The sequence below is a fragment of the Solanum lycopersicum genome, chromosome 7, assembly GCF_036512215.1.
Source record: "Solanum lycopersicum chromosome 7, SLM_r2.1".
Taxonomy (NCBI): Eukaryota; Viridiplantae; Streptophyta; class Magnoliopsida; order Solanales; family Solanaceae; genus Solanum; species Solanum lycopersicum.
This window is the reverse complement of record NC_090806.1, coordinates 68,850,404-68,874,788: the sequence shown is the minus strand read 5'-3', so window position 1 is coordinate 68,874,788 and position 24,385 is coordinate 68,850,404. Positions and strand designations below refer to the sequence as shown.

Below are 24,385 nucleotides of genomic sequence, written 5' to 3'. Positions count from 1 at the left end.
CAATTTACATTATCAATTTGCATTTTCGTTGGTAGTCTTATGCTAAACTTGCTTCCATATTTGATTTTTTTTTTGAATTTGTAATTTTATTTTAAGAATGTATTTGATTTTTTAATACTTAGTCATAATGATTTTCCATTACAGATTTAGTATATTTGAATTCTTTTATATATTTTTTTCTTAGATTACAGTTTTATTTGCACTGTACATTTAAATTTTATAAATTGTTTAATAAATTAAATATTAATATTAATATAGTAAATAGTAAATTATCATATTAGTATATATAACTTACCATCAACTTGTAAATGTACGTGACTCTCACTAATTATATTTATTATGTTCATTACTCTCATTTCTCATCGATAATCTCAAATAGATTAATATTTATTTATGACAACTCTTTGTATTTTTCAATGTTATCCAATAATAAATAGTGACATTTCACACAATAATATATAGACTTAAACCAATTTAAAAAAATGAGAAAATCTCTATGCTCTCTTTTCTTGTCTCTTTTTATTTATTTAGTTTAACATTTATGTTTCTTGCTTGTTGTTATTGTACAACATACTTTCTATTGTTGTGTTATTATTATTGATAATTTACTATGGCCTGGTGCTTTGTATACATTAACTTATCATGTTGTATTTTAATATCTTTATTGGAATATTGAATTTGTGTGATAGTTATTTTTACTTTATGCACTTTTAGTCAATTTTATAATTTAAAAAAAGACAAAAAAAACAGAATATTTAAGAAAAAAATACAATATAGACATTATTCTAATAAGATTGATGTATATATAGGTGAAAAAATAAGTATAAAATTAGTACATAACTTTCTGAGTTCTTATCGACTCCTTTCATATCCTATCGAAATTCAAGAGTCTTCATCATCTACTTTTACTATAAAATAAAAATAATAGCCTAATAATCTTATTAGGGGTTTCATGAGATAAAGAAGTTGAATTTATATAAATAAAATAGAAAGAATATCAAAAGATATCTTAAAGTTTTAGTTTAAATATTTGGAGGTTATGAATATTAAAAGATGAGAGTTATGAATATTAAGAGTATAAAAGTTAAATAAGTAATTAGAATATAATAATAAATAAATGAAGAATATGAAAAGAAATTAAAGTTAGCAAACAATGTAGAAAGAACAACTAAAATTCTTATCATGTAATTAAGCATTAATGAATTTAAATTTGTGAAGCTAGAGTCATTCTTTAATAATAATCAAGAGGACATTATCAATGTGCGTCTCCATTTTGTAGATTTGCACCCTTTAAATTATTAAATTTCGTTATTTATCATAAAGGATAATATTTTATCCACATCAATCATATGAATTATTATTCATGAGAGGGGTTAAGGAAAAAGTAATTAGAAGAGGAAAAGTAAAGAAATTTAGGTAAAGATTTTTTCTTTAAAAAATTATATTTATTATATACATATAGATTATAGATGATAAATATTAATAGATTAGATACTTAATTAGGAATTAATCTTTGGAAGTCTAAAAGTCATTAACATTTAATTAAATTTATACAATCAAATATTTATTATAAAATCAAGCTCATAAGAATATAATCATAAAGAGAAGAAGACAAGAGAAGTAGATAGAAGAAGGGGAATTTTCTTCTTATTCAAGTGTATTTAAGTGTCATCTGTATCTATTACAATAGTGAATGAACAACCCTATTTATAGAGTGAGAAATCACTCCAAAGGTCACCATATTAAATATCATAATAAATAGATACATTCTTATCCAAAAAGGTTCATGTAACCTAGTGAATATGAATGGTTGTTCATGTACCAACCTTATGGACTATCCACTCATTCTATGAATTTATAACAATATTTAAATATTTTATAACAATTTAATTTATAGAAGGGGTAAAACCGTAATTCAACTTTCAACTTTTATGTTCATGCTTTTAGTAATATATGATTATATTACCTTAAAAAGTATGAATTTCTAACTTGAATGTTAAATTATTATAACTTACTTAGGTTATGACTTTTTCGATGTGTTGTGACTTTTCGATAAGTTGTGACTTTTTTCAAAGGGTTGTGATTTTTCAATGAGTTATGACTTTTTGAAAGATTTGTAACTTTTTCAATAAGTTGTGACTTTTTCAATAAGTTGTGACTTTTCGAAAGGTTGTGACTTCTAGAAAAGGTCGTGACTTTTCAGATAAGACACAAAAAACATTTGTTCATACTACTCTTTGTTGACTATAAATAAAGGGGTTCCTCTCATTTTTCAACCACATATTTTTAAATCTAGCTTGAAGAAAAAAGTCAATTATCGTTCGACCCACAAGATAGTGTCACGTAGACCGAAAAGGGATAGAAAATTATTAATAAAATAAGTTGAGGGGGAAATATGACCTTAGTATAATATAAGTGTGTCTCTGAGATTTCGGGCATAGGTTAAGGAGGTACTTGTGCATTATCCCTTTATTTAATAGTTAATTTTATGATATAAATATTTTCATTAAGGCAAATATATATTTATTTTTGAGTAGGTATTTGCATTTAAATTAAAGTATTTTAATACGTCACAAATGTATAACCAAGGCAACAAGATTTTCTAACTTCAAAATATATTATTTTAAAATGTTTCAATTTCTTTTTATAAAAAAAAAACTCACAACAAATATAAAAATATGTGAATATATAAAATGTAGATGCTCTCTTCACATGTTCATATGACATCTAAAGAATTTGACGTGGAATACACATGCAAAGCACATCTAGTTACATAACAAGAACAATACAAAGCAAATATTGTCTAATCACATGGTTGAACCTCATCAAATTGAAATATAAATATATATACACATATATTTTCGAAATCAGTAATCACGTGCAACGCACGTGTTAAAAAACTAATTATATGATACGTGAAAAGAACTCAAATCAAAAGTTGAATTACCCTTTATCCTTTATATATTTGTAAAGCAATTATCCATTCTACATTAATAATATCGCAGTAAAAAATACTCATAATTATAAAAAGAATAAAATTATTTTTAAAAACATAGTCAAAAATTAAAAAGATCAATCGATTTCCAACTTAATGGTTTGACCATTGATCTTCATCTACATTAATAATATAGCATAAAAGTACTCATAATTATTTCAGTCAACAAACTCTTCCTTTTCTTTAGGCACAATACTTCTTCATCTCTGTTAACTAATTTCATGCAGAAGTTAAAGAATGAAGAAGAACAAAAAGTTGTTGAAATGGCCAATCATTAGAATTGTTTGAAGTAGAAACAAATTGTCTATATGTTATCTAGCTTATTAAAGAGGAGAATATACAGCGTCATTTTCTTAGAATTATTATTTAAGACGATAAATATTAATAGGATAATGCATCAATATCCTAGATTATAATCGAAATTTCATAGACACATTTTGACTAAATTAAGGTCCTATTATCCCTGAATTTATTTTTTTGTAACTTTATACACTTTTGGTCTTACGTGGCATAGTCTGTGACGACTCCACGCAATTGAGGCACGTGGGCGATATTTAGATTCCACCTATGCTTAAAAAGGTGCATAAAATTACAAAAAAAAATGAATTCAGAGGTAAATAGAACCTTAGTTTAATTAAGATGTGTCTCTGAAATTTTGAACTTTTTTCCGATATTAATTTAATGAAACATAAGGCATATAATTATGAAATTTTTGATATCTTAATTTAAGAAGACGGGTGAAATTTATTTTCCTCCTAAACTTAAGTCATGTAGCTTATCAAAGTGGACATATAATGTTATCTTCTTAAAATTATTATTTAAGACGATAAATATTTATTAAAACATATATATCTAAAAAAGGGAAATCATTATTGAATTTTAGATATGTTATTATTTTAAGAAGACGTGTGAAATTTATTTTCCTCCCAAAATTAAGTCAAGTAACTAATCAAACAAAAATTTTGTTTAGTTTTCAATGTACCAAAATATATTGTGATTGGTTACATAAAAGATCAGTAATTATCACCTTGACAAAGGTAATACTCATAAGGTAAATTTGATTACAAAAAAAATTGCCAATTTTTTCTCCACCTTCGTTATCATCGTTGTGTCAGTTTTCAGTTGTTTAGAGTTAACTATCACTAATTCGAGATATCAAGAAAATTTCATATTTAAATTTTGAGATTATTTAAGATAATTTTTGAGTTGATTGAAATTAAATAGTTAAATGTATACTCAATATATATTGAGAATATTTTAGAAATAACAAACATAATAGACATAATAAGACTTTATAGCTATAGTTTCAATAATTGTATTTCATAGCTATAATTCCATTTGCTAAAGAGGTCGGGTAAGTATATGCATATTATGTACATTTAAGAATTTTTCAGAACTCCGTTATTTTTTCCTTTGCCAATATACGAAAAGGATAATTTATTATGAATTTTTCATAAAATCGTATACAAATAGATAGAGTAAGCATATACAAAATTTGGTTATGTTTCTAATTATTGACATAACTGATTAATGAAATCGAAAAAAAAAAAGAGAGAGAAATTAAATCAAACCAAATTTATTTTGGTTTGGATTGGGTTACACTTCTTCAAAACCAAAAATCAAAAATTCAAACCGAATAGTATAGAAACCGAATGCACACCCCTACTAAAAAATTCTAGACATATTATTACAACATTTTTGTCCACTTTGCATGGAGAGTGTATGCACCCTCCTAAAAAGCGTGAACAAACTAAAAAACGAATATAATTTTATTTTTACATGTATTTTGTTGTAAAATATATTTTCTTGTTTTTCTTATTATTTTAATTTTTTCTCATTATTTTTTCTTTTTCTTTTTTTCCTTCTTCTTCAAAAATTCATTGTCATCTTCATTGAAATTTCTCACTTTCAATGTCACTTTTTACCACAACTTCACCTCCATGTTTTACTATAGAAGTTTAACTCTCTTCAATTTTAAAATAATATCTAATTATTTTATTACATTTGGAACAATTCGATAAACTATTAGATTTCAAGATGATAAATTAATAGGTATTATTTAATTTATTTTATCCAAATTTTAATTAAACTTTTTCTTTTTCTAATTCTTTCAAATAGATAAATTAATTGATGATATCTTCAACTTTGATTTTTCTTAGAAAACACATTATTTTTGTTATCAATAACTCAAAAAAATCTAGTAAATAGTATCGTTTTAAAAAGAAAGAAATTTGATAGAAGAAGAAAAAAATGGAGGTGTCACTTGACGTGGGGGTAGGGTGAGGTTAGGATGGGAGATGAAATAGTATTTAAAATGAAATTAAAATTAAACTAGTAAAGTTAAATAAGTCAAAAAGGTAAGAGAGAAAAATAAAGAAAAACTTAACATGAAATAAATAGTATTTCAAATTTAATTACCATGTGACACGCAATGATTGGGGTGTGATCGTATTTGTATTTAAAATCTGAAATTGATCGAAATGATGTAATAATATATATTTGAAATTATTTAGAGGTTAATAGCACGCCCCAAATTAAAATGTCTTTTTTAAAATATAAAATAATATCAAGAATCACTTTATGTTTTTTCTCTTATTATGTATATTTAAAACTTTCGAGTACTAAGGCTATACCATTATATCCCAATAACAACTCTATTATCATTTTTCATTTCATTCAACATCATTATTCATGATGATAAATTATCTTCGATTTCAATTTCTTAAATATCTTTTCCAGTTCTTCAATGTGCAACTTCTACCAATAAATATTAGAAAAATGATCTAAATAAACATTTTATTTTGATATAATTTCTGCAATTTTTTATTATTTAAAAAAAATCAAATATCTCCTGATACATCACTCTCCTTTTGTTGATACATTCATATCCCCTCTCGAATATATTTCTGTCCTCTCTGATACATTCCTTATCTATGTTCCAGATGTTTGTTGACATATCCGGAAGTCTAGTCATGTATCCAGATGTCTTTCCCCTCTTTGATACATCCATCACATATGTATTCGAATATCTACTAATGCATCGAAAAGTCCGATGATATATCCAAAAGTCTAAAAATGAATCGAAAATTTATAAATTTCAAGGAGTTTTCGTTATTTAAAATAGAATAGAAAAATAATGTAATTAGCTCTTAACCATCGTGATTTAAGTATTTTGAGCTGAAAGTCTCTCAAAAATAGCTTTTCTATCTCCACAAAGTAGTGATAAAGTCTTCGTACTCTTTACCCTCCACAAACTCCATCGAAATCAAATCAACTAAATTTTGCATTTGAAAGTAATTGGATGTAAATCCTCAAAAGGCCATTAGTGCAAAAACATCTTAGCCCAATCACAATGTTCATTCATATGGCTTCTCCAATGAGGCCCAAACCATATCAAGTACAAAGCCCAAAAGGCCTAAAAGATTATTCAAGGAACGACCAAAACTAAAATCTACTTTCTTCCATAAAAGTTTCGAAATAGAAATAAATCAAAATAAAATAGCCAAAGTTAACACAATGACTTTCATCTTGAAGACTCTTATTCATCATCCCCTTACCAATTTATCATCACCACCACAACCATACTCACTTATCTAGGAAAAACTAATATTTCTCATAATCCTTGCTTAGAAAACTATAATTACATTCAAGCATCAGCAATTTCAGCTTCATCAGCTGCAGCCAACATAAGCTCCGGGAGGACGCTTGTTTCTGCAGTTCCATCAAGGGCGTTGGGCAATCCCAACGCTCGTAGGGCGAGGTGAGCTGCCTTCTGTCCTGATATCATCATAGCTCCAAAAGTTGGACCCTGTACAATGTATAACATCTCCAATTAGTTGAATTGTTTGTTGCTTTTCTAACTTCTAATTATGAGTTTATACAATATAGGAGTTCAAGTATTTCATACTAACCATTCGTGGTGCTCCATCAATTTCAGCAACTTCCATTCCTGTGACAATCATACCAGGTACGACCTCTCTGGTAAGTCTAACAATCGCGTCCTCAGCAGCGTTCATGTCCAAAGCTTTCATTCCAGGGACACTGTTGATCATGCCAATGCTCCTGAGCCTCTTAACACCGGTGGCGCCCATGGGGCCGTCGTGGCCACAAGAGCTGACCACAATCTTAGCCTCCATAACATTAGGGTCCATGCAGGATTGTGTGTCGTGGTTCTGGGAAACCAAAGACCAGTTAGTGACAACACCACCGACTCTTCCGTTCTTCACGATAAGGTCCTCTGTTGCAACAGCATTGAAGAGCTTCACATTTGGCCTGGCCAAAAGCTTGCTCATGATGGTTGAGGTGAACAAGGCAGCGTGTTTGATGACCACGTAGTTGTCTTGCTCGTCGTAGTCAATGCCTAGCTCGTTCAAGAAAAGATGTGCTGGCTTACGCACAACCATAGCAGAGAAGAGTTGTCCACCTAGCCAAGCACCTCCACCAGGGCTCACAGATTGCTCAAGAATAGCCACCTATACATATAAAGTAAATTCACATAAACAACAAATTGAAGAACATAGATATTGTAATCTACCAAAATTATAGCTATCAGAACATCAAATGAGTTCATTGTGATCGCGAATGGTGTGTTACGTGTGAATTGCCCCACTCAAATTAATACTAGCAAATTAGGCTAAGGACAAAAGTATCACATGATTTATGAGTAAAAGTAAAGTTGTAAAATACTTTTAACAGGAAACCTGTGTTTTCTTTTGAGCCGATAAAATTCAAAATTCGTGATGTCAAGTCAATCAGTATCACGTGAATTTGCAAGAGAGGGATACAATCGAGGCCAGAACAAGTCACCTGAGCCTTGATTTATCATATATCAAATCTAGATCGAATTCGAATTGCAGATAAAAGTCTAGTATCAACGATAAACCCAATTTTTATTGTATGTTAATTCAAAAACGCTATAAGAACTCGGTATTAATAATTTAAAAAAAAAAAAGAAGTTATACCTGAACATTAGGGTTCTTGCTGAGTTCATAAGCACAAGATAAACCAGCAGATCCAGCACCAACAATGACAACATCAGTATCAGCATAAGTAATCATATCCGTCATATACCTCCGAGTCATTTCGCGAGCAACAATCGATTCCTTAATCGGATTAAAACTGAAACTTCCGAGATCGTAAGGAGGAGAAGCATCAGCAGACATGGAAACAGACATGTTTTGTGGAGTCGATTTAACGATTTTCAATCGAGTTTGTGATGAAATTGGAACGCCATAGAAGGATGATTTGTGTGTGTCAATGAAATTAGTCTTGGAAATAACAGAGGAAGCTAAGGTGGAAGCCATTGATGGAGAAGAATTGAGAACTGGGATTTAGGGCGGAGAAGATTGTGTTTTGAGTTTTGAGTGTGGAAATGGAAGGGGAAGAAGAAGGATATATATAGGGGAGTGACAAGTGTAGAGCTGAGTGATGAGAAAAATATCTGGCAATGTTACAGTGTAAGTAACACTTGTAAAGCATGCACTACTCCGACCTTAAAATTTATAGCGATATTTTATTTAGTTATTAAATTATATTATATTATATATCAATAAAATATCTATTTTACTAAAATTTGACGAAATATTAGTCATAAGTAGACGCTTAACTTTATATTAAATTAAACAAATTGACACGTTCTTTCTACATGATATCTTATCTGTATTATGTCATATATATTATGTGCGTCTACTTGTGAATTTTATATGAATTTAGGTATCTACTCGTGCACATGCAAAGTTGGAAGACATGATTGTTCGTCGAAATAAATTCAAATTTTATTTATCTGTCTTCTATGTGTGTGTTCTCATGTACATATTACGTAAATGAATTATCAAATATATATATATATACTTTGATTATGAGAAAATGTCTGAAATATATTCAAACTTTGATAAAAAATGATATAACGATACAAAATTTTGTATATGATCTTTTACCCTTACACTATTCAATAATTTATTTTGAAGGTTTATATGTGTCTACGTGGACGTAGAAATATTGCATAATTATAAATAGCAATGTGTACATGTGGGCACATATATACGATGAAATAGTGCAGGAGTAAAAGATCCTCTATAATATCTGATATCGCAACAATAATTTCGACCAAAATTAAAATATTTTTCAGACTTTTTTCCCTTGATTATATCATTAATCATGGTTAGCTATAAAATTAACTATAAATTTAAAGCTATGTATTTCACCTGATTTTTAAAAATATATATATAATTTTGAGCCTGTAGTAATATATATGCGATTATAAGAACTTCACTTCAATGATAGTTTAATGTTTTAAACTAATATATTTTTAGAAAGAAATTTAGTATCACACAAAATGTAACAAAAGAATAATTATTGTGTTCATAGTTTTAAAATGTAGATTAACTTATTTTAATAACCACAGTAAGAAAAATGATTAACATTCCTCCAGTAAAAGTTCTAAACCTTTTTTAATGTTCAAAAGTTCAGAAATAATTAAAATCTCCAATTTTGTTAAGAAACAATTTAACTATCTGCAAAATAAATTAAAAGCTCACCATATAAAAAGCAATTTTCTTTTATAAATAATTTTTTCTTTTTAGCAACTACTTAAACTAAGATAGAGGAAATATATATTATTTTTTTATCAAAATCTGTTCCCTTTATTTAGAATGTATGAATTTAAATTTATTATTATATAAAACAAGAGTCACTCATTTAGATATATAAATGGAGGGAAGTAATAATAATAATTGATAGAAACCCAATTAGTGGACACGTAGATAGGCATACAATTTTTTCTTTATTTCGAAAAGGATATTACTATATAGTGATGCATTTTATTTACATCTTGTTATTTTACTGGGTTTTTTTTTGTTTTTTTTTTTTATAATTTTGCATCAAAACTCTCTCTTTGAGCCGAGAGATCATTGAAATCAACCTCTATACCTCTAACGTAAGAATAAAGCATGTACACATTCAAAATTAAAATATGGTGTATAATTAAATATACACTCATAATATATAACATTTCACCTCTGTATACCGCATAACTTTCTGACGAAAGATGTGTAATGAACCACCACCCGTGCATACATATTAACCCCGTAGACCTCAATAGTAAAATTACACTAAATATATTTTTTTTTCTTTTTTAAAAAAAATAAAAACTTTAATTTTGAGAAGGATAGGATTTGAAGGGTCTTAATCAATGATACAGTAAGGCTGGCCCACTTCTTCTGCAAGTGGTTTTGCAATATTGGGCCTTTTGATGTATTAAAGTAGAGGGCCCAGTTTTAATTGGATTATTTATCTTGATTTTTAACAATTTCTTGTCCTAGGAAAACCCAATATATATTAGTATCCTATATATTATTATATATATAAATTCCATATATTATAAATAAATAAAAAATTACTGTCCTAGAATATTAGTAGTTTATAATATTGAAGATCGTATAAAAACAAAGAAGTGTATAACAATTAATTTAAACCATTTTTATCTTATTATATATATACGTCCATGATGATCGATGCTGGTGATCAACCATCCACGATTCTCTTGAGGTATTCAAAAGTTGTCCCGATTAAAAAGAGTTCCAAAACCAAACATGCAAATTGATGCAATATATATGTTTTCATATTATAAGTGGCACGACAGGGGTTAAAAGGATTCATTTGAATCGCATCTTTGGAAAATCACATCATTATATAATAAATATTGAACATTAACTCGGTAAAAAAATTGTCTCTACGATCGATAATTAGTGATGAACAACAAATATTATAACTATTTAATTTGGCTATGGCTTCCTTAATATAATATGTAGGTTATTTCAATTTCCATACAACATTATTGAATATCCTCTCATGCAAGCCGCAAGGACAAGAGTTATGCTAGAATATCAATTACGAGCCCAATAAAATTCTTATTTAAATATCGTACTTATAAAAGACGTATATGTTATAAGCTTATTATTCAAAGATAAAATTTATAAATTTAAAATTTTAATTTCGATTTTGAAAGTGATAGCGTGGATTTGATTTATAGACATGTTGAATGGTCCAAAATTAGCTTCATTATTTTTTTTAGGTGTCATTGTGTTGTCCTTTCTAGTCTTTTCATACTTTTTGAGTTGGCCCTTCTTTGATCATCATTTTGTGAGGTTGTTATAAGTGAAAAAGACACTTGCTATTTTAGAAATAAAAATATCTCCTTCCACCACATTAACAAAATCTATTGGGGGCAAATACTATTTGTTTTTTTCTTTCATAATCAAACACAAATTCATATTGTATGCAATTTCAAGAAAGTTCGAGATTCAGAAGATAGAAATAAGGTTTACGTACACTTCACCTTTTCAGTCCTTACACAAAAATCACATTGAATTCATTATTGTGTCGTAGCTATTTTAAGATTATGTTATCAAAGATCGTTCGATCACTGGTTAAAGCTAGAGTTACACTTGATAATACAATAATTAGTTATAAGTAAATCATTATATTATTAGTATTGGTTACTCGTATATCATCTACATAATTTCAAAAATTGCAAACCCTTTCTAACCATCTACTGAACAAGTACTACTTATATATATAAATTTTTATCTATATAACTCATCTTCAAATCTACCAAACGGTTCTAACAATAATCGAATTCAACTTCAAATATTTATGACGATAATTTTTGCAAATATTTTAAATTTCTATGAACCTGCATACAAACCTCCCCCGATCATAAGTGCCCCTTCAAGGTCTCTAAAAATAAATACATTTGGTGAAAACAGTTGCTTTCTAAAAGTATTTGACTACACAACAATTTTGTGGTGTCAATTTTTTAATCCTGACGCAAGCGTTAAATTTCACCATCATTTTTCTCTTCGATATAAAGATAGTGGTTAGCACTATTATTATTTTTAGAATTAAGAGCCTCACTATTTTTGTTTTTTAGTTCTAGCAATAATCGAACAATTTAAAGTTATGAACAAACCGGTGGTGTACAAAAATATTTGGAGAGTATCTTTAGGAGATAAAAATCTATTTCTATGATGTTGATAGGGAGGGAAAGGAAAATCCACTTGACCAAAGGAACACATAAATAGGAGTGTACACACCCCAAAAAATCGGAATTTAATTATCGATCTAAAAGTTGAACATAAATAATTTAATTTAATATTTAAAAATTGCATCCCAACCCCCCTAACACATAAAATAATAAAAATTGAAAGGAAAAATAGGATAGGAAGTGTCATTGAATATTATCCTTTCCGAGTCAAATCCCCTAGTGAAGTAGAAAAAATGTCCTCATTATTGTTGTAAATACGAAGCCTTCCTTATGGTATCTACAACGGCAAACTTAGCTTATCGATTCCTGACTAGATCGCTTGGTCGAGAACTAGTTATCCCAGAATACTCGCCCTAAAACTAGTTATCTCGAGATATAACTTAGTCACCACATGTGACTTAGTTATCCCATTGAAAAAACTAAGACGCCCAAAAATGGCAAGCACATGCACCTGAAGTTGCTATGATGGCAAGAACGAAGATCTCACAATGGATCTTGAAATCTAGAGATCAAGAATCGCAGCATGCATGCGACGACTAACATAGTAAGAAAGTGAAACAAATCTTAATCAGTAGCTGTACTACTCATCTTCACTTAAATACTGGGCTTCTGTAGTGTATCCAGACGATGATGTGCCTAGTCTGCACTAGACAAAAGAAACAGATCTAACGAAGTTTAAAGATTGGATGACCCCTAACCTACCATTCAGTACTGAAGTCCAACAGTAGAATTCCAAGAACCAGCAAATCGAGAATGATTCCAAACAATATCAACTGGTATTAAAGCACATGAACTAGTACTGCTACACATGCGGCAAATTCTAAAATGATCAGCAACAATCCAAAACGACAAGGTTCACGTCCTTTGAGCACACAGTTATATTATCATTGGTTTGTGAAGTGCTTGAAAATATAACACGATTCATATTCAGACCAAACATAGAGAAGCAAATATAGTGTTTATATCAAACCAGAAGAAATTAAACAGTAGCAAGCTTAGTAGAACTGAGTTTGGATAGCATATCTCTGGCACTGACATAACAAGTACAATATCTGTGCAGCTGAGGCTGATGAGAGCAATCAGAAACCATGAATTTTGATGTGCTCTTTCTTCACGATTCCAGCCTGCTTTCGCGAATCCAAAAAGGAGAAAATTAGCAACAAAGTACATAGTAGATAACAACTGAAAAGATAAAAGTTCCGCAACATATCAAATTATCAATTAAGTAGAGCTACAGAATTAGTAGAGTTGTTAATTTGTCAATGTCTGTCCTATAATCCCCACCCTTGCCAGTGCCCAGTGAATCTTCAACAAAGTAACTCCCAGTACGTAAAGACCCACCATCTAAAAGATTACTGAACCAAAAGAGCTTTTTTATTGTTAATGAGCACAGCTCAGCCTAATACTAACCCACTTCAGTTCAAAAGATACAATTCTGGATTGACAGAAGAAGTTAACGCAAAACGTGTAATAAAAAGATGATTCTTAATACATGACATAATTATAAGCTTTTTTAGCATCTAATTATAACTTAATATTGAACGAGCAAAAAGACATGCTCAATCTGCACCACACTCACCTGGACAAGAAAGGTAGAAACGTTCTTCCTCTGGTCACCCTGAAGTTGAATAACCTTCATAACAACAGAACACATAGATTAGTCATGGAACTCGAATTACAGAGACAGACACTAGAAAGAAAAGTTACAAACCTGGCCTAGTTCAGGATCCTGGACAACAGTACCATTGCAGCAGAATTCTTTCTTGAGATCCTTCAGTATCTTGTTATAGCTGAATTCTTTCTTCAACCCCTGCACAGTTGTCAGGCTTTTCCTACCATTCCTTTGTTGTATACGGATGTGCACGTAATCTTTTGACCCAGCACCAGAGTTATCAGCATTTGCCTCAGCAAAGGGATCTACATAGCATGATAAAGCACCAAGATTATTCAGGCATGGAAGATAAAGAAGATATAACTCATATCCTCTGAATTAACATGTTTTCTACTCAATCCTTTCCCTTTTTTGCATCTAGACTTTTACTATACATTAATAGAACATGAACCCAAACTTTATAACATTAAACTGAAACTGATTTACTGATCTGATTATAAGACGAGAGATACACGAAATTGCACTAAAAGAGGAGATGATTTAAGGAGGCCCCATACCAAAAGCGGTAGGAATTTGGACGTCGAGATCAGACATGAAACTTGGCTGAGAGTAGAAGACAACAGGAGCACACAGATCTCGAAACTTGGATGCTCAGACCTAGGCAGATGAAAAAGCAGCTATTACAAAAAATAATAAACAAGAGTCAAATTCCACGTCTCAAGCAGTGACAACCATCAACATAGACTGTTATCATCTTGCACGCGTACAATAACAAGGGATGATCTAAATATCCTATACAGTAGACAAGCAGTTATATCAGATTATCAATACAAACCAGCATATCCTATCCAAAAAGCAGGAAACTCAAAAGCTAAATAGGAAATAAACTTGAACAGATGAAAGAAGGCTTTAGTAGCAAACAGAGTTGGAAAAGAAAAAACCACAACAAAAGATTGCCTATATATCAGATACAGACAGTTTTTGCAGTACAGCACCAACATAGAAGTCCTGCAGAAAATTCCAATACTTTTTACCAAAACAATACACAAGAGACACATTCAGACAGATATCATTATCATCTCGCATGTCGAATGTACAATAGAAAGAGGCAATCCATTATCATCTTGCATGCCATATGTACAATAGAAAGAGATGACCCACACATGTTTTTAGTATAAAGAGAAGCAGGAGGCAAAAGAACTGGTAAAAGCCCAATTTGTTAGAAGGCATCAAAAAGATGTAAGCAAAAAATTACAGCAAAAAGGAGAGGTCTGCTCCTGTACAAGAATTTACAAAATAACTGAAGTCCCAAAAAAAAAAGATCAACAGTTTCCACAGAGGCCTAAACCAACCATATAAGAAGACTAAACAATTAGATTTAAGAATGTGGTTAGGAACTGAAATCCCATCAAAACATCTATAATTCCTTTCATTCCAGATGCACCAAATACAGAAACTTATTCATCAGAAAAAGAAATCCTTCACAAAAACAGAATTTGAAAAGGTAGTCCTACACACATCTTTATTCCCCCAACAACCATATTAGTCCACTCAACAGATAACTATAATAAGCACAAAAAATAGCAATACAAATTCCAAAGTGATATCAAAATCCTTCAAATATACAACTAGAATTCAACAAGAGAACACAAACCCAAAATAAAATATCACTGAGAATCAGAAATGAAAAACTCTATTACAAAAGTCCTAAATAATTCCAATTCCTCAAGAAATAACAGGAAACAACCCAAAAGCAAAAGGCCCTAAACTTGCATCAGAAAAAGTTCATAGCTCTAGAGAAACTTCTTAAAAAATAATACAATCACAATCAGGCCAAAAAAAAAAAGATAAAACAACCCAATACAAAAGCTTCATAAGACACCAAAAACTCAAAACCTTAATGTTAAATTTCATAAATATATGATCACATAACCAGATCATTCCAGAAGCCTCACAACACCAAGAATAGAACAACCAGAACACATACACAAAACACTAGATCATTCTTCTCATCTATCCAGTAACAAATACCCCTGAAGTTAATCAACCTATGCAAAACCAACACAAAGACCATCATAAATCAACATCTCTATCCCAAAATCCCCAAAATTCCCCCAATTCTTGAAATAAAAATCCGATCTTTATCACATAAATAACTACCAGTCAAACAAAACAAACCTAATACGCCGGATCTACAGATTATCAACCAAAAGAAACAAGTGGGTATTGAAGATATTACCTGATCCGAAGGTTAGGGTTGGTAAAGATTGAAGACGATAGCAATACAGCAGACCCCAAAATCCGGATAAGTCTTTTGAGCAAAGCACAGAAAAGTCGTCAGTACACAGAAGAAGAAGAAAAGAAAAGCAAAATGTAATGTGAAATCAGCTAATAAAGATATGCTTTTGCCACTTTTTTGTTAGGTCGGTCTAAAAAAAGTAACAAAGGGAGATACAATACTCTGTGTGACGGACCAGCGTAGACTCGTGGGACTGTTAAAATTACCTTTTGAGTCCTTGAACTTTTGAGTTAGTCTACTTTTGCCCATAAAAGATAGATTCGTTTCAAAATATAATTTTGTATCATTCGATATATAAAGTCCTTAATTTGAATTACAATTATGAATTTACTGTTGAATTACCGTTTTACAAGTTTCATACCCAACCACTCACAAATAAACAATAACTCTTTTTATATTAAAAAAAACACATATTTAAATATTTGATAAAATGTTGAATAGTTCATCAGCAAGGTTATCATATATTTACGAGAGCGGAGCTAGAACTTCTAAAAGTTCGAGCTTAAAATTAGTCAAATCCATTAGCTTTAGCTTAATAATGCATTTACATTAAAAAATTTATTAAATATATATAAATATTAAATTTAGAACTCAGTTATTAACATTTGAAGTAGCCCGTTCAAAAATTTAGAACCGAAAAAGGTTAAAATCTTGGTGCCGCCCATCTATATATATATAGATAAGCATTCACAACATCTAAAGAGGGATTTGAAGTTACAATTCACAATTCATCAACTTCAAGTACAGCTAATAAAACTAATATCACAACTTGAATGAGTTTTAGGAGGTAGCGATTGCCTTTGATTTATTAGATATATAACCATAACATATGTAAAACAAGATAGGATGCCTGCAAGAGACATACAATTATAGATGAGAATCAACATAGAAAAAATGTGGTGAGAGCAATGTCAGATAGAAAACTAGACTTCAAAGAAAAAGAATGATAAACTATTGATTTTATAACTGGTGTATGTGGTTCTTGAAACTAGTTTTTTCAAGGATATGAAAAGAAGACCAATCCAAAGTTATGCCTTTGACAACTAGTGATGTTAGCAGTGAACCAGTTGTCTCTAAATTGTTTAACAGAGAGATATTATATAGAGCTTAAGTTTCTGCGGTCCAATGTGCCTCGAAAAGAGATGGGGGGACTCGAGTTGTGAACACATACCATGAATAGTTGCTAACAGTATCTTTCCCTAGCTGGATCGAGGACCTCAGCTTCATACTGGGATAAGTACCATCAGAGCTTCATTCTGCTCAAATACCTCGTCAAGATCCAGAAATTTTGATTTACGATCAAGGTTGTCTAAAAGGCAAGCAGTTCTCGTTATCAAATAGCCTTCAAACTGTCACTGGAAGACTAGTGAGTCTGCTTTTCTCTTGTCAGGCTTTCAGTCTGTAAAGTCTGCCTCGACACAATTCACTGTGATTGATTAGAGATTCCTGTAAATCTACATATATCCGAAGTCTGCATAATATCCTACACGGAAAATAGATCAAAGATTTGAATAGTTGAGAGCTTGAGTCTTGAAGATACAACCTGGGAGCTCCACAACGTTACTGAATCAAATCTTAAGATGGCCCTCTCTCGTTTCTCCGAGTCTCTCTCCATTGTCAACAGTTCTCTGCTCACCTGATTGAAAGCAAACCAGAAAACGATTTGACTGAGTTAAAAGGAGGCACCGTTGCCTTGTTTGAGTAACCATAACAGGCGTAAAACAGTCCAGACGAGGCCTTCTGCAAGATATACACAACCATAACAGGAGTAAAACAGTCCAGACGAGGCCTTCTGCAAGAAATACACATTCTGAGAAATTAAAATTAAGGAAAAATACGAAATTGCAGCATAAGAGCGAGAGCAAGTTGTGAAAGGAAAAAAATATGGGAAGAGAATGTGTTGGTTCCACTCCATGAAGTGTATATCTATCCCATCACACTCCTGTATGTCGTTCTTGAAACTCTAGTGTAGAAATATAAGAGCAAAAGGAACAAACCAAAGTCCTACATTGAAAAAATAGCACTGCATAAGCAGTTTAACCAGTCATCTCCAAATGCTGAGACATAATTCTAGCTCAAGTTCCTGCCAAAAAGCTACTGGCATCCATAAAATAGGCTAACCTCAATCTGAAGGAAGAGAGACCGGGAAGACCCGATGGCACCTCAATAGACTGACACACGCCATATGAAAGTTGCTATGTAGTGCTTCACCTAGCTGGATCCAACATCATCTTCTTATTAAGTTAGCTATCAGCCTCGTTCACATCAAATTCCTCTTCATAATTCAGAAATTTTTCTGTGTGATTCCATGCAGATCAAAGTTGTCTGAAACGTATGCAGCATCAACTATCTCAAAGAAAATTATAAGCAGTGGTAATTACAGTATAAAATGGTCCTGTACTTCTTGTTACTAGGCCAGCCAGTAAGTTAATAATGCTTCCCTTGATTGTACATCCAGTCCCTAAAGTCTGCCTTGTGGCAATTGATCACAAATTAAATTCATGCAGTTTTCATGTACTTGACAATGTGAAATATCTTAAGTGAAAAAACAGATCAACGAATTGAAATAGTACCTAGCACGACTACCAGAGGCTGGGATCTCCACAACATTATTGAATCAATAACAAAGCCAGGAATGTAGCAAGCGCGACTACCAGAAGCCCAGTAGAGTTGATACCAAAGAAGGAAATAGATGTACATAGTGTTGTCCTCTTTATTCCAATTGCCTAATCATTGTCAACATACTTCTGCTCTACTCCATGTGGAGAAAAAAGAAGTGGCACCCATACAGGAACGGGTTGAGTTGAGCTCTCAGGTGAAAACAATCTACACAATGTCTTCTGCTAATGCAACTAAAAATGAACTTATAATTCTTGCCAATAAAACACTGATATTCATGAAAAACGTGAACCGCTACTTAAAGTAGAGAGACAGGTAAGATCATAGGGACAACCTCAATACACTATAGGCAATTAAGCACTCCATGATAGATATTAATTAGCATCTCTCTAGTTTGATCCAGCAGTACTAGTACACTCTAATCCGGGCACAAATGTCCATCATCTTCATACTAGGATAACTACATCCGCATCAGACTCTGCTCAAATATATTCAGAACTTCTTCATTTGGTAATTTCCGTTCCATCCATGTTGCCTGAAATGTACCAAAAGAAAATTGGATGAGGTGTTCATAACTACATTGCCTCTTACTTGTCACTAGAAAACCATAAGTTTTTTATGCTTCTCTTGTTGAACTTCTAGTCAGTAGTCTGCCTTGTAACAAATTGATCATAAATTCATCCACTCATCATGTACTGCTGAGTTCACAAAATATTCCAAGTCCAGGAGTTGATACCAAAGAAGAGAACAGAGGTACATAGAGCTATCAATCATTCCAGTTGTCTCATCATTGTCCATGTAGTCTTCTTCTCTCCTAAATGAAAAAAAAAATTAGAGGAATCGTTGAGCAAGTATTAGGACACTATACTGAATAGTGATGTCAGACCGAAAACAAGTCTTGAAAGGAGAAATACGGGAAGAGAACAGTAATCTGGAGTTGGTTTCAGTTCACAGTTTCAGTTCACACAGCATTGTTTCATGGAACATAACTAAGAAGGATAGGGAAAAAGAACGGTCCAACATTCTACCATGAAAAGTAGCACTCCGTTAACAATTAACTTGTCCGTCTCCAACTGTAAGGGAAGACCCTGGTATGCTGCACCTCAACAGATTGATAAACACTACATGAATAATTGAAGAGAACTTTGCTTCCTAGCAAGATCCAGTCCAATCATGAATAACAGTGTGGCATCAACTTCATACTGGGATAACAACCATCAGAGTCATGCTCTGCTAGAATATATTTCTTGTCATGATTCAGAAATTTTGATTTGGTAGTTCTTATGGATCAAGGTTGTCCGAAAAGTAACGGGCATTAACTCCTATATCCCAAGAAAAAATTGTCTGGTTACCGTCTTCTGCTTACCTGATTGAAACCACACACGCACAAAATCATAAGTTGTCTGGCATCGTTTTGCTTGTCCACAACACAGAATCACACAAGTTGTAATGAACAGAAACATGAGAAAATACATGAGGTTTTGATTGGACAGGGCAGATCATGAAGCAACACACAAAACGATGGACAGAAGGGACTGGCACAAGAAGATATCTACAACCAGCAACAGTTCAAAAAATCACTATGGAGACGGCAGCCAAGATGCAGGGTTGATATCTTCTGGATGGTATGCTGGCAAAGGCCAGCTTCCATGAAAGAGTTAAAAAGCTTCTATACATTACCTTGCCTTACTTGATGCAAAGAAGGAGCATATGATGAATTCCGAGTCCACATAAACAATATACTACAACTAGCAAGATTAATACTATGGACTGACGCACACAGAGCAACAACTCGTGTACCCTCTAGACGGAGGCTTTCCTAGTTTGAATAAGCATAAGACTCGCGCACAGTTGAAACCATGACCAATGATATGTTCTGCTACAAAAATGCAATTACTATGAGTAAACGAACATTCAAACATGCAGATGAAACAAGCTAAGTCAGACTGAGAAAACTGATTGAAGGAAAAGACATTAGAATGAACCATCATCTGAACATCAGGATGCACTTCTCACAGCCATGTACATCAATCAAGCACACCTGCATCTTGGAACTTGATGTATAACTGAAGGAGAAAACATTCCAAAAGATAGTAGATATCACTGCAGTTAAACCAGTAAGATCTGTCGTTAGACATTAGACTAGGTAGAGTTTCAAAGTTTGATATTCAGAAAAAATATGTCAAACCAGGGATGCTCCTTCAAACAAAAGTAGTATTTGCATGTCTCTTTCTTGGTTGTCACCCAGTTACATCTAGGACTAATGTTATTAGCTCTCAATTTTTTAGGGATCTGAAGACTTCCTATTTATTATGTCATCCAGAATGTGATGCCGAAGTATGCAATTCTACAACAATTTGACTCGGATAGCTAACATCATTGTAGCGGAAAGATCATTGATACATACAACTGCCTCAGATTCTTGATCCAGCTACAGATATTTTGATTCATCAACTCTTTCTCTTACACCGAAATCATTTGACATGCACAATTGCTGATTTGCTAAAAATAAGTGATCATTGAGAAGTACTATTCATTATGTTTTACTTTGGATTATCTTGTGAGCCTGCCGTGATCCAAAAATTCAAATTTGATCGACAGAGAAGGGATCAAGCTGGAGCTCTCACCCATGAACTCGTATCACGGTTTTTCTTTTGTTCCTTCCCAGGAGTTGCCCTCCGCCACCCATGAAACAAACCGGCAATGGAGCTCTTCTCCATCCACTCGGGTACGAGTTACATAAACGCCATTTGAATCATCAAACATCAGATGGCTCGCATATCAACTAAATTAGTGCAAACTGTAAGTGGTATAGTAAACGGAAGCAAAAACAAAATGCTCAGAACTGCAATCAGAAAAGAAACCACAAACTGCATATTCATAAAGATACCATTATTATTCACAAATGAGAAACAGAATGGAACAAAAAGCGAAAACACATTGATGATCCTTAACGACCATCATACAAACACAACCACCACAATGGGCAACAGACAACGGGCAACAGACGCAACCAGACAACCACAACTTAAAAACCACCACGGAGACGGAGGACAAGGTGCAGGGTGGACTCCTTCTGGATATTGTAGTCAGCAAGGGTGCGGCCATCCTCAAGCTGCTTACCAGCGAAAATCAACCTCTGCTGGTCTGGTGGGATCCCCTCCTTGTCCTGAATCTTAGCTTTCACATTGTCGATGGTGTCAGAACTCTCCACCTCCAAAGTGATGGTCTTCCCGGTCAAGGTCTTCACAAAGATCTGCATTCCTCCCCTCAGCCTAAGCACCAAGTGCAGGGTCGACTCCTTTTGGATGTTATAGTCCGCCAAAGTGCGGCCATCCTCGAGCTGCTTGCCAGCAAAAATCAACCTCTGCTGGTCTGGGGGAATACCCTCCTTGTCTTGGATCTTGGCCTTGACATTGTCAATGGTGTCGGAGCTCTCAACCTCCAGGGTGATGGTTTTCCCGGTAAGGGTCTTCACAAAGATTTGCATACCACCACGTAGACGGAGGACAAGGTGAAGGGTCGACTCCTTCTGGATGTTGTAGTCGGCAAGGGTGCGGCCGTCCTCGAGCTGCTTACCAGCGAAAATCAACCTCTGCTGGTCTGAAGGAATTCCCTCCTTGTCCTGGATCTTAGCCTTAACATTATCAATGGTGTCGGAGCTTTCCACCTCCAAAGTGATGGTCTTTCCGGTGAGGGTCTTAACAAAAATCTGCATACCACCACGGAGACGGAGGACAAGATGGAGGGTAGACTCCTTCTGGATGTTGTAGTCAGCCAGGGTGCGACCATCCTCGAGCTGCTTTCCAGCGAAGATCAACCTCTGCTGGTCTGGGGGGATCCCTTCCTTATCCTGGATCTTAGCCTTCACGTTGTCAATGGTGTCGGAGCTTTCCACCTCCAAAGTGATGGTCTTTCCGGTAAGAGTCTTAACGAAGATCTGCATACCACCACGGAGACGGAGCACCAAATGGAGGGTGGACTCCTTCTGGATGTTGTAGTCAGCTAGGGTGCGGCCATCTTCCAACTGCTTTCCTGCAAAGATCAACCTCTGCTGGTCTGGGGGAATGCCTTCCTTATCCTGGATCTTAGCCTTGACGTTGTCAATGGTGTCTGAGCTTTCGACCTCAAGGGTAATCGTCTTACCCGTGAGAGTCTTCACGAAGATCTGCATACCACCACGTAGACGGAGCACCAAATGGAGGGTGGACTCCTTCTGGATGTTGTAATCAGCTAGAGTACGTCCGTCCTCCAACTGCTTTCCAGCGAAGATAAGCCTTTGCTGATCCGGGGGAATTCCTTCCTTATCCTGGATCTTAGCCTTAACGTTGTCGATTGTATCAGAACTTTCCACCTCTAGGGTGATAGTCTTTCCGGTGAGAGTTTTCACAAAGATCTGCATCTGCAAAATTCATAAAAACAACAATCAGAACAACGAAAAAACTCAAATTATAAGGATTAAAACAACCTAAAACACAAGATAAAAACTCCAATTTTAGGGCTTTTTCATCAAAACAACCGGAGAAACTCAGATCTTAGGCCTTGAGAACCAAAGCGACATCAAAAACACAAAATTCCATGGCTTTTTTAGTCAAATCAACCAGAAAAACTCCTATTTTAGGCCTTCTCATTAAACCGACGAAAAAAACTCGAATATAAACCTTTAAAATCAAATCGACGGAAAAACACTCAAATTAGGGGCTTTCTCATCAAAACAACGAAAGGAACTCCAATTGTAGGCATTCTCCGACAAAACAACATGAAAAAACTCAATTGTTAGGTATTTTCCATCAAAACAACCGAAAAAAACTCAAAATTTAGGGCTTTAACAGCACCTGATTAACTAAACTCAGAATCTAAACAAACAAAAACCAAAAAATAGAGAAAAATTCTAACCTTGAAAGAGAAATTTGAAGGCAATTCAGAGAAATTATAATAGAAATCAGATAGAAGATGAAAAAATGAGCTGCAGAAAGCTTTATTTTATAGATGGTATGGCCGACTCTAGAGGAAACCGCCTCATGGATTAACCAATCATACGAAAACACGTGTAATAATGACGTGTAGTGTACCAAATCAACACGCAAAAGCTACCTTTATTTTTTTTTTATGTGGTTGGGAAAATTAGGAGAATGAGGTTGACACTTACACGCTCCTCTAGAAAAGAAAAATTAAGTCACGTTAAACAAAAAAATATACTAAAAATAACTTAGTTTTATTATTGGTTAAAATTTAAAATATGTCCTCATACAGCGTATTTTGAGTTTATCGTGAACATGACCTTAACCGTAAGAAATTAAATATAACAAAATTAGAGTATAATAATAGTTGATAATTGTACTTAAATCTTCTTTCTTGTATTATATATTGCTCTTTTTCTACGATATTTTAATATAATTATTTAAATTTGATTGAAAATATTAAATATTTTATTTAAATTGCGGGTTTATTAGAAACACTTTATTTTTATATTTATTTTTTATATCTAAGAGGTAAGTATTGAATTCCATTTATGAAATTATATTACTGTTTTATTATATTGAAATTAATTATTTATTTTCTTATGATTAAAAAAAAATCACTCAATTTCATTCTTTTTTACTCAAATTTATTTGAGCATTACAAAAAAAGAATTTATGTCTTCTTAAGACCTTTTTGTTATTGGATAAATTTAGTAATTTCGTTATAAAAATAGTTTATTTCAAATTAATATTTAAGTAAGATTGAATTGTTTTACATTATTAGATATAATTAGTGACGTTGGTATAGTAAAAATAAATAAATTTTTGGATCAGTCAAAATTGATCTCTTTCTTTA

General features: G+C 32.6%; 3 protein-coding genes and 2 long non-coding RNA genes across 8 annotated transcripts; all 5 read right to left on the bottom strand.

Annotated features, from left to right (window-relative positions):
• Positions 1 to 6,333: 6,333 nt before the first annotated feature.
• LOC101257192 (thiamine thiazole synthase, chloroplastic) lies at positions 6,334 to 12,172 on the bottom strand. Its single transcript, XM_004244102.4, has 3 exons — positions 7,957 to 12,172; positions 6,907 to 7,467; positions 6,334 to 6,803 (listed from the first exon to the last, which is right to left on the bottom strand). Exons 1-3 carry the CDS (start codon positions 8,296 to 8,298, stop codon positions 6,642 to 6,644), a joined length of 1,065 nt encoding a protein of 354 aa, XP_004244150.1. The 5' UTR covers positions 8,299 to 12,172; the 3' UTR covers positions 6,334 to 6,641.
• A 726-nt stretch (positions 12,173 to 12,898) lies between these two features.
• LOC101257488 (protein translation factor SUI1 homolog) lies at positions 12,899 to 16,216 on the bottom strand. Of its 2 annotated transcripts, none has more exons than XM_004244103.5 (5): positions 15,890 to 16,216; positions 14,208 to 14,307; positions 13,750 to 13,955; positions 13,618 to 13,671; positions 12,899 to 13,162 (listed from the first exon to the last, which is right to left on the bottom strand). In XM_004244103.5, the coding sequence occupies exons 2-5, from the start codon at positions 14,242 to 14,244 to the stop codon at positions 13,118 to 13,120; spliced, it is 342 nt and encodes a 113-aa protein (XP_004244151.1). In that variant the 5' UTR covers positions 14,245 to 14,307; positions 15,890 to 16,216; the 3' UTR covers positions 12,899 to 13,117. The 2 variants fall into 2 exon arrangements, with proteins under 2 accessions (XP_004244151.1, XP_004244152.1); XM_004244104.5 differs by having other exon boundaries at positions 14,208 to 14,327; positions 15,890 to 16,077.
• An 876-nt stretch (positions 16,217 to 17,092) lies between these two features.
• LOC138337599 (uncharacterized) lies at positions 17,093 to 18,801 on the bottom strand. 2 transcript variants are annotated; one of them, XR_011210908.1, is made up of 4 exons: positions 18,523 to 18,801; positions 18,071 to 18,417; positions 17,493 to 17,953; positions 17,093 to 17,375 (listed from the first exon to the last, which is right to left on the bottom strand). It is a non-coding gene; the product is annotated as an uncharacterized lncRNA (long non-coding RNA). The 2 variants fall into 2 exon arrangements; XR_011210909.1 differs by having other exon boundaries at positions 17,093 to 17,357; positions 18,071 to 18,274.
• A 91-nt stretch (positions 18,802 to 18,892) lies between these two features.
• On the bottom strand, positions 18,893 to 21,255 carry LOC138337598 (uncharacterized). Of its 2 annotated transcripts, XR_011210907.1 has the most exons (5): positions 20,757 to 21,255; positions 20,554 to 20,671; positions 19,597 to 19,934; positions 19,305 to 19,382; positions 18,893 to 19,103 (listed from the first exon to the last, which is right to left on the bottom strand). It is a non-coding gene; the product is annotated as an uncharacterized lncRNA (long non-coding RNA). The 2 variants fall into 2 exon arrangements; XR_011210906.1 differs by lacking the exon at positions 18,893 to 19,103 and having other exon boundaries at positions 19,277 to 19,382.
• Positions 21,256 to 21,420: 165 nt separating this feature from the next.
• Positions 21,421 to 23,523, bottom strand: LOC101258282 (polyubiquitin). Its single transcript, NM_001366381.1, has 2 exons — positions 23,465 to 23,523; positions 21,421 to 22,970 (listed from the first exon to the last, which is right to left on the bottom strand). The coding sequence occupies exon 2, from the start codon at positions 22,968 to 22,970 to the stop codon at positions 21,597 to 21,599; it is 1,374 nt and encodes a 457-aa protein (NP_001353310.1). The 5' UTR covers positions 23,465 to 23,523; the 3' UTR covers positions 21,421 to 21,596.
• Positions 23,524 to 24,385: the final 862 nt, after the last annotated feature.

Bases quoted from the DNA above. Each gene is read 5' to 3' on its own strand.
- LOC101258282 (NM_001366381.1), bottom strand. From the start codon at position 22,970: ATGCAGATCTTTGTGAAAACTCTCACCGGAAAGACTATCACCCTAGAG.
- LOC101257488 (XM_004244103.5), bottom strand. From the start codon at position 14,244: ATGTCTGATCTCGACGTCCAAATTCCTACCGCTTTTG. The intron at 13,956-14,207 runs GTATGGGGCCTC...CATGCTATGTAG, and splicing joins CCAAATTCCTACCGCTTTTG to ATCCCTTTGCTGAGGCAAAT. The intron at 13,672-13,749 runs GTTTGTAACTTT...GTTGTTATGAAG, and splicing joins AGGATCCTGAACTAGGCCAG to GTTATTCAACTTCAGGGTGA.
- LOC101257192 (XM_004244102.4), bottom strand. From the start codon at position 8,298: ATGGCTTCCACCTTAGCTTCCTCTGTTATTTCCAAGACTAATTTCATT. The intron at 7,468-7,956 runs GTATAACTTCTT...TTATATGTATAG, and splicing joins GCAAGAACCCTAATGTTCAG to GTGGCTATTCTTGAGCAATC. The intron at 6,804-6,906 runs GTTAGTATGAAA...TACATTGTACAG, and splicing joins TTGATGGAGCACCACGAATG to GGTCCAACTTTTGGAGCTAT.